This window comes from Macaca mulatta, chromosome 3 (genome assembly GCF_049350105.2).
Source record: "Macaca mulatta isolate MMU2019108-1 chromosome 3, T2T-MMU8v2.0, whole genome shotgun sequence".
NCBI classification, from domain to species: domain Eukaryota; kingdom Metazoa; phylum Chordata; class Mammalia; order Primates; family Cercopithecidae; genus Macaca; species Macaca mulatta.
This window is the reverse complement of record NC_133408.1, coordinates 181,866,688-181,881,084: the sequence shown is the minus strand read 5'-3', so window position 1 is coordinate 181,881,084 and position 14,397 is coordinate 181,866,688. Positions and strand designations below refer to the sequence as shown.

The following is a 14,397-nucleotide window of genomic DNA, read 5'->3' as shown; positions in this document are numbered from 1 at the left end:
AGGCCAGAGAGCTTCTGCTCCCAGAGCCCTTGAGCCTAGTCAATGTTTGCTGCGTGATTGGAGGGAACATGGAAGTCTGAGCTGTAATGGGGGATCCACTGATCCCAGATAATGGAGATAAAGAGTCACATGTTCTCACAGTGCTTTACAAAGAACTTCACTGTAGCAATCTCACTGGATTGCCCCAAAAATAGAAAGAAATTACTAAATCTTGCTATTGGCTTGCTCAGTACTTAGTTTTCTATATTTGAAGAGGAACACAGTGAAGATCATAAGACTGTCCTTAGAAGAATTCATACCATTCGTTGAGCTTGCAAAGCAGGACTGTGCTAATTCAGTAGAATACCAATTACTCTCCACCAAGAATGGCCAAAAATAAAAAAAGTCTCCAAAGATGATTCACTTTGAAATAAAGGGGAGAGATGCCCAGTCTCTGTGTTCCCTTCACCTCCTGTAACTAAAGCTATTGCACCGCCGGCTGCCCTGTGTGATCATTATGGTGTCTCCATGTGTGTTGTTCCCACCAGGATCATTAAGTTTTTCACTGGTGGGACCATGTCTTATTTAAATCTGTCCTCCTCCTTTTCATCAGAGGGCCTGGCTCCACATTAATGAGCATTTGTTTAATAAGAATCATTACACAGTTGTCATGAGAATCTTCTTAACCCCTGGAATGGGAATGAAAGAAAACTAGGGTGGCTATGTCAGTCCCTGGCAATCCCTCCGGGTTGTGACAGCTGGAGAAGGCAGAGACTCACTCGTATGTGGGTCTGGTCTGGGACCACCCGTACAGGTTGTGCACGTTGTAGTGCTGCACCGGGGAGCCGTCTGGGAGGATCTGCTGACTCTCCATGCACAGGGTCTTGCTGCTCAGGCCCCTGTCCCTGGACTCCAAATCTGAGGAGGAAGAACGGGTGAGATGAAATCCAGCCCTGATTCTGTTTATCCCTGACCTCTCCTCAAGGGATTGGACATTGGATCTTAAGACTGACTTGAGTCCTGCCTGTGTCACTCTCCATCTTCCCAGAGACATGAGCACAGCGACCCCAGCTCTGAGCTGCTATGGCACCTGCAGTGTTTCCAACATCAAGTTCACTGAAGAAAGCGGAGGTGTAAGGAAGAATGTACAGCTGTCAAACACTACATGACAGACTCTGATTTTGACTTTTGATGTGTCAATTATTTCATGTAATTCTTATAATTCTATGAAGAAGACTTCATTATCTGTCTTTTACAGTACAGCAAACTGAAATTCGGAAATATCGCATAATCTGTGAAAAGTCACAAAACTCCTAGAGTGAACAATTTCTGGAGCTAAGATATGAATCCAAGTACAACTCCAAAGTCCATCAGCTCCACAATAATGACAAGCCAATAATTTCCACCCATTGATGACACCAAAAAATTCCTGTGATTGAATTCACATAAGCCTAAAAAACTAACAAGCCTAAGTGTGAGAACCCTTTGGTGGCATGAGCACTGCTAAGTGATTTCTGGACAAATTCAAGAAATTTGTGCAATGAGTCTAGTCACTTGCACATGCCCAGCTGGGTGAAGCATGTGCAGAGCTTTTGTCTCTGGTCCCCAGTAAACCACAGCAGCCTTGAGGATGTGCCCTGAGCTATCCAGGCACACCCCTGGCCTTGGAGCTCCTCCAATGTAATCCTTCTTCCAATCATGGCTCTGCCAAACAAGGAGGCCAAGGCTTCTTACATGGCATGTAGGGAGGGCGGTTCAGAGAGGTCTCCCTGCAGCCTGGAGAAACTGCCCCATTCACGAAGCTTGATGGTTCATTCATATCCTAGAAATACCAAACACAGACATACCTTACTTTTTAAGATAATTACGTCCTGCCAATTCTGAGCCAAGGAAGCACTGAATAAATTGTTCAACATCCAGTAACTCCTGTAGATGCCAGCCCTGGGAGCTTCATCAAACCCTAGTGATAACTGGCTAGAAAGATTAATTCACCCCTGCAGAACAACTGGCTAGAGGGTTAAAAAAAAATCTCTCTCAAGGTGGGCGTGAGGCAGTGAAAGTTCCAAGAAATTCCTAGTCAATTGCCTCAGAGGTTTTATAGTAAGAACGTCAGGTCTGGTATAAGGTGTGAGGGCTATCAGGCTGTTCCCCTCCTGAGTGGAGGAAGTGTCTGATATGTCCAAAGTCTTCCTTGGACAATGACTATCCTCTTGACTGAAGGTCAGTGGTCCATATACTCAGGCACACAAAGATAGACAAGTGCCACAGGTACACACACACACACACACACACACACACACACTTACAATCCACAGGCCATCAAACTTCAAGCTCCTCTCTGGATTCTGTGGATTGTTGTACAGTTCTTCTATTTCCCTCTTCCACCACTTGGCAGTTGAATTACGGAAAAAGTCTGGGAAGGCCACATAAGCTCGATATAGCTGTAAAATATAAATATAACTTATTTATCCCACACAAATATATAAGACAGCAAGCAGGCACTTACCGAGAATGCAACTCACACAGATACTTGAGCTGCATGGTGACAGACGGCCTCAACATAAGCTAATAATGTTATTAGCTTATTAGAGAAATGTAGAATGAGAAGAGAAATTAGTGCAATTTGCACACCTTCCCAGCACTTGGAAAACTTCCAAAAACTGTTTTCTTCATATTGACATAGATGATGACAATCAATACCCGGAACTCATGACCTCATGCACTCAACGCCCAACCCTCAACGTCAGTCCCACCATTTCCTAAGCACTCCTCAAAGACAAAGCCAGGGAGAGACTGCAGACATGAGATGCGTGGTAACAGATTAGGAAGAAACACCCAGGGAGTCCCTCCTATATCATTCCCACTGAGAGAGGGGAGGAAGGAGTAAGATTACATTTCAGGATATTAGGCCAGTACACCTCAGTGTTTTCTACAATTTCAGAATCACAGGACAACTACAGCTGTTGGAACATAAATTGAGAGGACTTAAAGAGAACATTTCAACTTCCCCTTGTTCTCATCTTTCTTCAGATAATAACAGCATTGTTTTTGTTTTAACCTGAAAGATGGATTCAAGGTACAACTTCTTTTTTTTTTTGAGATGGAGTCTTGCTCTATCACCCACGCAGGCTAGAGTGCAGTGGTGCTACCTCGGCTCACTGAAAACTCTGCCTTCCAGGTTCAAGCGATTCTTTTGCCTCAGCCTCCTGAGTAGGTGGGATTACAGGCACGCATCACCACACCTGGCTAATTTGTGTATTTCTAGTAGAGAGGTGGCTTCTTCATGTTGGCCAGGCTGTTCTTAAATTCCTGACCTCAAGTGATCCACCAACCTCAGCCTCCCAAAGTGATGCGATTACAGGCATGGGACACCGTGCCTAGCCAGATACAACTTCTTAACTACATTGTAGACTTTTGGGAGCAAGAAGCTGGTTTTATATTCATCTGAGTGATGAATATTATATTTTGCACAACGCTTAGCTTAGAACTTGACACAAATAGATACTCACTGTTTAATGGTGGGTTCACACCTCTTACAAGCAGCAAATAAATGTTGCTTGTTATGGAACATTATGGCCCTTTGTATGTCTCAGTAAATAGCCTCCTTTATGATAATCACACCACTGTAAGAGTTAAAGAGCTAAAGAATGCTGGTGAGAAGGGTGGGGTAGGCAACAGAAAGAGGACTTGGTCTAGGGGAACTCCAGTTCTTATACACAATAGACAAAAGGCAGGTAGGAACCCATATGTCTACATAAAGGGCAAGAAAAGGAACATGAGAAAACAGAAACAGATCAGCCTGCATGAGTTTGGCTGTCAAGGACGTGAGAAGACAGTGGCTCACATCAGCAGAATCTTGAGAGAAGTGGGCTTGCCAGGTATGCCTTTTGTTAGGAAATGGAGGTAGAAACCAGGAAACCCGACAAAGAGAACCTTTCATCAGAAACAGAGAGCTCCAGATCAGGCAGGGTTAGAAACAATGGGATAGGTGCGGGATGGAGAATTAGAATAAAGAGAGTATCAGCCACATCTGAGTCAGAATTGTATCCCATACGGGGTACACGTGGGGAACCCTGCCAGCCATGATGTAGGAACTTCCCTAAGTACTGCTCGGATGACCCCTACCAAATTCATAAAAATGTTCTGCCGTTCTCCAACTTGCTGGCTCTACCTTACACCTGTGCATATTCAAGTCTTGCCTTTGTGGCTTCTGCCTTCACTTTCTCCAGTCTACAAACAGTGACGTACCCACCCACACACTGGGCCTCAGGATCACCTAGCAGTCTTTTTGTAGCACATCACATGCTACAAAATGCAATTCCTAGATCCCATCACAGACTTACTGAATTAAACCACTGGAGCTTTGGACTCAGAAATCTGCTTTCGTGGGACTGTTGGCTGTTTGTTTTATATTCAGTGAAGCCAGACCTGGACATCAGTGGCTTCATCCTCACCAGCTTCATCGAGTGGATCTTACTATAAATAATATAAATATTAGGTTGGGGCAAAGGTAATTGCAGTTTTTGTCATTACTTTTAATAACTTACTTTCTTTCTTTCTTTTTCTGAGATGGAGTCTCGCTTTGTTGCCCAGGCTAGAGTGCAGTGGGTCAATCTTGGCTCACTGCAACCTCTGCTCCCGGGTTCAAGTGATTCTCCTGCCTCAGCCCCCTGAGTAACTGGGATTACAAGCATGTGCCGCCACGCTTGGCTAATTTTTGTATTTTCAGTACAGATGGGGTTTCACCATGTTGGTCAGGTTGGTCTCGAACTCCTGACCTCGTGACCAGCCTCCCAAAGTGCTGGGACTACAGATGTGAGCCACCGTGCCCAGCCTACTTTTAATAACTTTCAGTGGCAAAAACGGCAATTACCTTTGTACCAACCAATAGTTATAATTATCCTATCTATGAAGACTTATCTCTTATGAGCTAACTGACAGATTCTGTGACTCCCTGATGAAGAGTTTCTCATCAGGGGCACAACTGGCATTTGAGGTGAGAGATATTTGTGGAGAATTCCCTGCAATCAGAGCTATCAACATCCTTGAGCACTGCCCACTGAATGCCTCTGGTGTCCCTGTGATAACCAACACTGCTCTCAGATTTCCAATTGCCTCAGGATGGCAGTGTTGCCCCTACTGGCTGATGAACTGTGGGGTTCTGATACTGACTACTTGATAAAAGTCAAGAAGCCCATGACTCAGAACTTCTCTGGCTGGGCAAGTTCCTGTGTCCATGTGGGCTGCTTGGACCCCTAAGCTTCAAGTGATTCTCTGTGACAGGTGACGAGAGGACAGGAAGCTAAGTCTTCTCCCTTGAATATTATACATATATACATACATACATAGAGATAGATGGTAAATAAATAGGTAGATAGATGATAGATAGATAGATAGATAGATAGATAGATAGATAGATAGATAGAAGAGGGATTTGGATAGATAGGGTGAGTGGATGAATAAAGGTAGAGATAGATAGAGAATAGATAGATAGGATAGAATGATAGACAGATAGATATAAATGAATAGGGTGGCTGGCTGGCTGGATGGATAGATAGATAGATAGATAGATAGATAGATAGATAGGTAGACAGATAGATAGATATAACCTGAGTAGATACAGTAGATAGACAGACAGATAGATACAGATAGATTAAGTAGATGATAGATGATTGATAGATAGATAGATAGATAGATAGATAGATAGATAGATAGATAGAGTGTGTGGATGAATTAATAGATCGACCAGTAGATACATAGGCATGATAGATTGAAGATAGATAGATAAATACATAGATATACATAAATAGATAGATACTTGTTCAGTAGTAGACAAAAGGAAACCAGCCTTGAACTGAGTCTGACTAATTCTTGCCAATCTTCAAAACCTGCCCCAGGTTCTGTTTTGCTCGTTTTGTTTTACTGCATCTACTGACAGTAAATAAAGACATGCAGTCCAATAGCCAAGCAGCCTGGTCCCAAGTGTGTCTCATTTTAAATTAAAAAGTGCTACTGCTGCCAACTGGCTCTGGGATCCAGGAAGTCAGAGACTGACACCAGAGAAGAACGCATCATGGGTTTGCAGTACCATCTGTTCTCCCTACCCTACTGGAGCTGTGCCAGGCCTTAGCCCCTGGCTCCAGATTGTGTGGTTCTGTCTAATATATGTCTTTCCCTCTAGGACTCACCACTTGCCCTGAAAATCAACTTATCTGGATAAGGCATGAATATTTGGCCTAACTCTTGCTAGTCACATTCCTGGTGACTGGAATGTTTCTCCTGCATCTCTGTCCATGGGCTACGATCTTACATTATGTAGAAAGAACTCCCAAAAGAGGCCTTCACGCCTGGGCTTCTGAGTGGCTGCTAACTGAATTTACAACTGCTGGGATTTGTTACAATATGGATATTTCTCTGATTAATACTTGACCCTGAGACAGTATCTAGTCTCTACAACATATACCACATTGCTGATTGCACAGGCCAGCTTCTTTATCCCTTCAATTCCTTGCAGGTGTCCTAGAAAAGAGGCCTTTTCCTTGTCTCCTCAGCTGTCCTGTGGGGGTCACACAGGCTACACATGCCCTGCTACAATTCCTACCCAGATAGAATAACCATTATTGAAGAACAGCTCAAGAGGTAGGGCAAGGTACTTGCTACCCAGGAAGTTCTCGGCCCCACCCTGAAAACCCTGTCTGTGGGAACTGTCACAACAATTGATAGTAAAGCACACAGGCTGCCTCAGTTCAGGAGACACACATCTTGGCCAGAGGATGGGGCTGTAGGCTTCCTAGACCTGTAAGAAGCCATGTATTCATTCAAGCAAGAAATACTTAGTGAATCTGGAAAGAACTTCAGGTTCAGAAGCATGGGCTACCTGGATCCATTACAAGCAACAAACCGACCCCAGGAGTGAGCAGGTTTTACAATAAGGTTGGAAACTGAGAGGTAAAAGCAAAGTTGAGAAACCCAAGGAAGCATTGAGCTCAGAGGATGACTTGTAAGTGTGGAAATGGAGAAATGTGTTCATGAAGAAAAAAACAAAAATATATACAAATAAAAAGACCTAGTCAGTCTTCGAGGGTTGAAGACTGTTTAAAAGGGATAACCAAGGCAACAACAGTAAGTATACTAGTTCAGAGAAAAGATAGCACTTTTCGGAGGAAAAGTAGAAATTTTTGGGCCTTTGTAATCTGACAGCCTTGAAATTGAAATCAACACTCTGTCACCTAAAACCGTGGACAAGTCACCTAAAACCTTGGACAAGTAATTTGAGCTCTCTGGTCTTAAATCCCAAGGATAATAACACATATCTACATCCCAGTGGGCAGTAAAGTATTACTCCATGTAAACTAATTGGCACAGACTGACACCCAAGACACATCCCCTAAGTGTTTCGCCCTTGCCAAGCCCATGTCCATGGTACAGGCATGTCTAGAATCCCAGGAAGGGCTTCTCCTGCCTAGAAACCCTGACTCCACCCAAATTTACAAAGACCCTTTTACCTCCACTTGATTGTCCCAGTCTAGAGATTCATTCACAACAACACCAGGAAAATCGGGCCAGACCTATGGAGAGAAACACGCTCAGTAGCGATGCATGAGACAGTTTCCCTTACATAGGATTTCCCTCACATTATATAAACCATGTCCTAGGAGCAATGATACTTTGATTATCATGTAGGATTCATGGAAAAGTGAATTCCATAACGCGTTACATTACTTTAAAAGTTGATAACGGGCCAGGTGTGGTGGCTCAAGCCTGTAATCCCAGCACTTTGGGAGGCCGAGATGGGCGGATCACGAGGTCAGGAGATCAAGACCATCCTGGCGAACACGGTGAAACCCCGTCTCTACTAAAAAATACAAAAAAACTAGCCGGGCGAGGTGGCGGGTGCCTGTAGTCCCAGCTACTTGGGAGGCTGAGGCAGGAGAATGGTGTAAACCCGGGAGGTGGAGCTTGCAGTGAGCTGAGATCCGGCCACTGCACTCCAGCCCGGGCGACAGAGCCAGACTCCATCTCAAAAAAAAAAAAAAAAAAGTTGATAACGGTATCAACAAATATTGTTTGACAAAAGGAGAGCGTCTGACCTCAGAGCCCAAATAGAAAACGCCAGAAATAACATACACAGGCATGTGACCCACTAATCGTGACCCACCCTCAGGCTAGGGACTAGTGGATCATCCCTTAGGATTATACCTTTCCCCAGACAATGTCTCCATCATTTGGGTATTTGATGAAGATGTCATCCTCCATGCCCCGAGTGAAGGCAGGATAGGGCTGTGTCTCATTGCCAGAAATGGCTGGATCCTGAAATCAAAGGATAAGTCAGTTGGGAAAATCAAACCCAGGGAATGAAGAGAAACAGAATAAAGGAGAACTCCTCCAGGGCGAACTCGCTGGCTTCTACCTGAACTGTAGACTTTCTGTGAGTCCTGGGAAATACAGAATTCTTACTGCACTTCAATTTATCTACTTGCAATATGGAAATAAAGTATAACTCTTTCTCCACCAAAGCCCATACCTGCTCCCAAACAGACAGCACACATTCACATCAGGACTAACCAGAATGAGGATGACCCGCATCCCATCAGCCTTCATGCGGTTGATCAGAGCTGGAAACCCAGCAAACTTGGGGCTGAGGGTGAAGTCCAGCTGCCGCTCCATGTAGTCGATGTCTGAGTACTGCACGTCCTGCGGGAGGACACGGGGAGCTGAGTGGCTGCTGCTGTACACGCTCAACCTTTACAGGAGAACAACCCTCCACTGCACATGGTGGAATTCCAGACAGCTTCTCGTTGATGCTTGCAAACCCCAGCTCTGCCATTTGTTAGGTACACGTGCTGGGAAATTCACTTAATTTTTAAAATGTTCAGTGATCAAATAGAAAAAAACCTTAAGTCAGCATAAAATAGGATGAGAATGCCTCTCTAACACAGCTATTCTGAGGATAAATAAGTACACTGGATTGGACAGTGCTTTGTAAACTGCCACCGTCAGGTGTGATTGTGATGACCTCCCCCAAGAGGCTTCCCCTGGTATCAGTGGTTCATGCTTAGAAAAAATACTGTTAACTACCCAGGGCTAATACAATGTGGATGATAAATCTACTGCAAAACATATCAAAACAAAGCAACAATGTATAGGTGCTTTGGAATACCCAACCCTGAGGGAAATCAGATACAACATTCTTATGGAGAATGAATACTGCATTTCACTATCCACTAATGGAAACACTATGTTCCACTAATGGAACTATTGTAAAACAATAGAAATGTAGAATAAAATTAGATATGCGATGGTACACTGGATTAATTCTCCGATGACTGGGTCCCCTCCCACTCTCCAGTGAAAGATAAGGTTTATTTATATATGTTTGCCCTCTGGAAACCCGTATCAGGATCCGTATATTCCATCAGTGATAGCTCAGAGTCGATAGGACACTGTGCTACAGCACCAGGGCTGCAGGAAATAAGGTCGTATCCACATATACAATGGTCTGACTGGGGTTAGTTTTTTTCAAGAATTAAGTAAAAGAACTGTGGGATATCATTTATTCTTATGGAACCAAGGACATTTTGACTAAATGTTTTGAAGACATGTGAAAGAAATGGAAGGAAGCATGAGATAGCAGAAAAAGCCCTGGAGCCAGCCTATCTCCCCCTCTGGCAAGTCATGGTGAATCTTGAGCTATCATCTCTAGAAGATGGAAACAAGCACCCTTACCTATATGACTGTGCTAGGGTGAGGCTGTGATATTGTCTGAAAAAGAACATTATGTTTTTATAGAATCCCACGAATACTAGACAAATGAACCCAGACACAGAGGCACCTGGGTTAGTTACAAAACTCCAGAGCCATGACTGAGAACGTACATAAGGGATCTGGGCGGCCACCATCTCATCATACAAGCTGGCGATCTCAGAGTCGTTCTGGTATCCATAGCGACACAGCTGGAAACCCAAAGACCAGTAAGGTACCATCACAGGCCGGCCAATCAACTAGAAAAAATAGACAGAAAATATTAGTCCTCAGAACAGAGGCACCAGATTGAAGTTTTACATAAAGTAATAAGAGTATTTTTCCATGCCCCAAGCTAGACAACTGACTAATTGAAATCCACATCAAAACTGACAGGATATAGAGCCACTGGGATACTTGGAGAAAGCTTTCTGCTAGGCTTGAACTCCTTCTTAAAAATTATGGAAAAGCTGATTTTACTCCATTCCTAGAGACACTGTAGGTAACTCATTAAGAAGCCCAGAATCAGAGACAAATGCCTGGCTTAGCATACACGCTCCAGTCCTGCTACCTGTGTGACTTTAGGCAAAAATTAAGTAAACTCTTAGTGCTTCAGTTTCTTCATCTGTAAATAAGGGTATAATAATAGCCTCTGCCTCAGAGTCCTTTTGTGAGGACTGAAGAAGTTATTATGTGCGAAGTGCTCTAACAGGCAGCAAGCAATAAATCAGTGATGTGCAGTAGGTAGTACATAAGTATTTGCTGCTGCTGCCAAAACCACCATGGTCACCACCACCATCACTATTTTCACCATCACCACCACTACCACTGTCATGCCCTCCACCACCATCATTACCATCATCATTACCCTTCACTACCATCACCACCACCCCACTACCACCCCCACCACCATCCCCACCATCACCACTATCATCACAACCACTATCACCAACATCACACTCCTCACACCACCCCACTGTCACCACCACCACCATAACCACCACCATCATCACCATCACTAACACAAACACCATCACCACCACAAACACCATCACCACCCCCACCATCATCAGTATTATCACAACCACTACCACCACCATACTCCTCACACCACCTCACTGTCACCACCACTACCACCACCATATCTACCACCACCCCCATCATCATCATTACCACCATCACCAACACACCCATCAACACCACCCCCACCACTATCACCACCATCACCAACACTACCACTACTACCACCATCATTATCACCATTCCCACATCACTGTCCCCACCGTCAGCCCCTACTGCCATCATCACCATCACCACCACCATAACTACAAAAACCACCACCACCACACTATCACTACCATCACCACCACTGGTACCACCATAACATCTGCTCTTCTGCAATGCTTACAGAGGCTGTACATTTAATGATAATCTGAATGTGTTTATTTTTTCTTATTCTATAATCTCTCTCCAACAAAGACCAATATTTCCAGTTATCATCTGAGAGTTACACTAATCAATGTGGGCTCTGGCATCCAGAATGTGCTGTATAAGTGCTTGATAAACAGCTGGATTTCCCCCTACCTCCGTGTACTGCTGGGTGACAAGCTCTGGAGTTGGCCCCAAGAACACATAAAAGTCCAGAACTCCCCCTGTGGTACGGTATGTCAAGGCAGGCAGGGGCTGGAATGTCACGTCTGAAAAGGAAGAAAAATGCCAAGCCAGATGGAAACCTTCCACATCACGAATCACCCCTGAAATCCACACATTCTCCATCTTCCTGCTCCCTCCCTATCACAGAGTGGTAAGAGCAGGCATTTTCTATCATCCACACACAGAACTGAAGAAGTTCAGTGGAAGTCTACAGGTCCCATTTCTGGGTTTGATTCCTTTTGGTGTACTTTACTATATTTTGTCATTCTACTCTTATAAAATTATTTTTACATTTCAACTTTTATTTTGGATAAAGAGGTACACATTCACGTTTGTTACATGGGAATATTGCATGATGCTGAGGTTTGGGGTAGGAATCCTGTTACCCAGATAGCAAACATAGTACCCAATAGGTAATTTTTCAATGTACCATACACCCTCATACCCCCAGACTAACTTCTCTGACCCATAGTTTTACCCTAATTCAAATTATATAACTGGCTTCCACGAGCTGGCCTCCAGGATATCTGGGACCCATGTGGTGTTACTATCCCTTCTTATGTGATTTTTACCAAAATGAGGGTTGGGTTAAATCCTCTTATCACATGATCCTATACTGAAATAAACAGAAAGGCTAAACACAAAGAAAAAATAAACACTAATGCCCGTAAAATGAAAATTTTGACTTCAAGGAACAGTTGGGCTAAAAACATTCTAAACTGACTCAAGCATGATTGGTAGCCCCCCAAAATAAGGGAGGCGCTGGACGGCCTTACCCATGGCATTGCTGTTCAGCAGGAACACTCCGTGGGCACTGCCATCCTCCTCCAGCCCCATGTAGTAGGGGTGGACACCATAGGAATTCTTCTTGTACTGGAAAGTCATGGGGAGAAGCAGTAGGCGTTTAAAAGACATTACACCTGAGAAAGAAACTCAACATAAAAGTGTTTGCTAAGATGGGTCTAGTTTTCTCCATGAAATCAATTAAACACATGAAACAAAGGAGCCTGAGAATTGGCCCACTCGTCTAAACCAGAATGAGGGGACCAAGTGGAGTTTGGGAAGATGAAGCCCGAAGCCTGAGCAGTGTGGGTGGAGAGAAGCAGAGACACAGATCCCAAATGATCTGTCCTTACCCCTGGGGGCTGGTCTCGGGAGAACATCCCCCAAGTGTGCCACTCCAAGTCTCTCCTATAGGATGTGTGCTCAGTTTCCCCAAAGCCATAAAGGTACTTGGAGGCAAGGCGGGTGGAGATGCGGATAAACATGTCATTGAAGGTGAAACCAAGGAGCTGAGAGTCCCAACTGAAACACAAAAAGGCAGATTTGAAACAGAAAATGGGTTTTCTCTCTGCTTCCAGCAGCTGACTTTTCAAGGACAACAGAATGCTTGATTTTTATCCAGAACCTGTTCATCTCCAAAACAAAACAGAAACTCAACTTGATTAAAATATCATAGAAATCCTCACTAAAAGCCCAGGAGTTATTCTTCATTCATCTGTTTCCCACTGTCACTGCCTCCTTTCACTGGTCCTCCACAACACAAACCAAAGCACTCCTCACCATCACAGCTGGGTACACCCCACACCAGCACCACCTTCCACCCTTGCACCCCTCAGCGCATTTTCTACATAGCACTCAAAGTGATGTTTACTTATTATTGGTTGTCATGAGAAGAGAACCCTCAGCTGTCTATAAGGAGCAGCATCTACTCTAGACAAGGCACCCCATAAACATTTGTTGGATGAATCCTCAGGCACACTCAACTGCCTCAGTAATTATTTCCAGAATGCTAAAGATTTCCCACAAGAACAGGTCTGAAGGAAACAACTCATCCATGGATCTGAAAGTGAATAATGTGATGTTTGGAACCAGGATATACATCCAAGGACAATGGACCTGGCAGCGAAGGCACAAGTACACACCAACTCTGAGTCACACTAGAAACCACTCACATTATAGTGCCTGTACTCTTGCGGCGAATTTCAATCCCAAATGGATTCTTCTTAATGAGGACATCATAGAGTTGACCCTCAGGGGTGCTGGATGGCACCGTGGGTACGTTCAGAGGAACTGGAACTTCATACCGATTGTTGTTGGGATCATAAATCTAGGCCAGAGGAAATCGATTTGAGGCAAGAATTGTGCTCTTGAAACCTATACCCTTAGCAGAATCTATTTATTTTCGGACAAAAAGTTCAGATGCTATATTTCTGTCTACTTTAAGTTGGTGATATCTGAGATTTAATTAACATATCAAATAACAACATAGGATTAAACATTTTTTCTGTCATTTCTCATTATTAAGGCCTCTATTACATTAATATACTCAATGGGATATTAGTGCTAATGTGGAAAATCATTCTGGAATCAGTATGGTATTTATGAATATGTTACTTTTTACTTTCTGTGGGCATATGAGTATATAAAAATACCTTAAAACCATTATGAATTGAAAAAAAACCCCGTCTCCCCAAAATGAAATCTATTTGATTAAAATTATCAGAATCTCCTTGCTGAAGGTGGTATCTAAACTGACTCATGAGTATCTACTACATCCCTGCCTGACACTGCACAAGACACTAGGGATGTGAGCTGTATAAGGCAGTGTTATGGTTTTACAAAATTCACATGCGAATGAGAAGTGAAATAGAGCAGCTCAAAACACCTGGGTGACGTGTGCTAAGGGACAGCTATGTAGACGTGCTGTGAGATTCTAGGGAAGAAAATGCCTAACATTGTTTCTGGAAGACTGAGATGGTGTCCCGGGAGAAATACAGTCTAGAGTATTAAAAGCTTGGTAGGCATTAACCAAACAAAGGAAGGAGATCAAGTCATTCTGCTGAAGAATAACAACCGGAAAGGCAGAGAGAATTAAAGTGGGTCAGAAGGAGGCAAATATTTTGGAAAGAGCTACTGTATCATCAAGAGGTAGAATAGGCAATGGTTAAGGCTAAAACTCCAAGGAGGTTCATTCATTTCAAACCCATTAGGTGCTTACAACATGCTAGTGCTATGATGTAC

At 43.7% G+C, this 14,397-nt stretch overlaps 1 protein-coding gene across 3 annotated transcripts in view; it reads right to left on the bottom strand.

The window, feature by feature from the left end:
• MGAM (maltase-glucoamylase) overlaps positions 1 to 14,397 on the bottom strand; it is a 129,821-nt gene that overhangs the window by 12,834 nt on the left and 102,590 nt on the right. For 2 of the 3 annotated variants that reach the window (XM_028846391.2, XM_077997573.1), the window contains exons 73-83: positions 13,329 to 13,483; positions 12,510 to 12,678; positions 12,150 to 12,246; positions 11,305 to 11,417; positions 9,855 to 9,980; positions 8,545 to 8,673; positions 8,179 to 8,289; positions 7,485 to 7,547; positions 2,286 to 2,420; positions 1,714 to 1,801; positions 759 to 897 (exon numbers count right to left, since the gene is read on the bottom strand). The exons of the other annotated variant lie outside the window; for it this stretch is intronic. In XM_028846391.2, the coding sequence (XP_028702224.2) occupies positions 759 to 897; positions 1,714 to 1,801; positions 2,286 to 2,420; positions 7,485 to 7,547; positions 8,179 to 8,289; positions 8,545 to 8,673; positions 9,855 to 9,980; positions 11,305 to 11,417; positions 12,150 to 12,246; positions 12,510 to 12,678; positions 13,329 to 13,483 (1,325 nt within the window). The remainder of the gene's footprint in view (positions 1 to 758; positions 898 to 1,713; positions 1,802 to 2,285; positions 2,421 to 7,484; positions 7,548 to 8,178; positions 8,290 to 8,544; positions 8,674 to 9,854; positions 9,981 to 11,304; positions 11,418 to 12,149; positions 12,247 to 12,509; positions 12,679 to 13,328; positions 13,484 to 14,397) is intronic. 3 annotated transcript variants of the gene reach the window in all.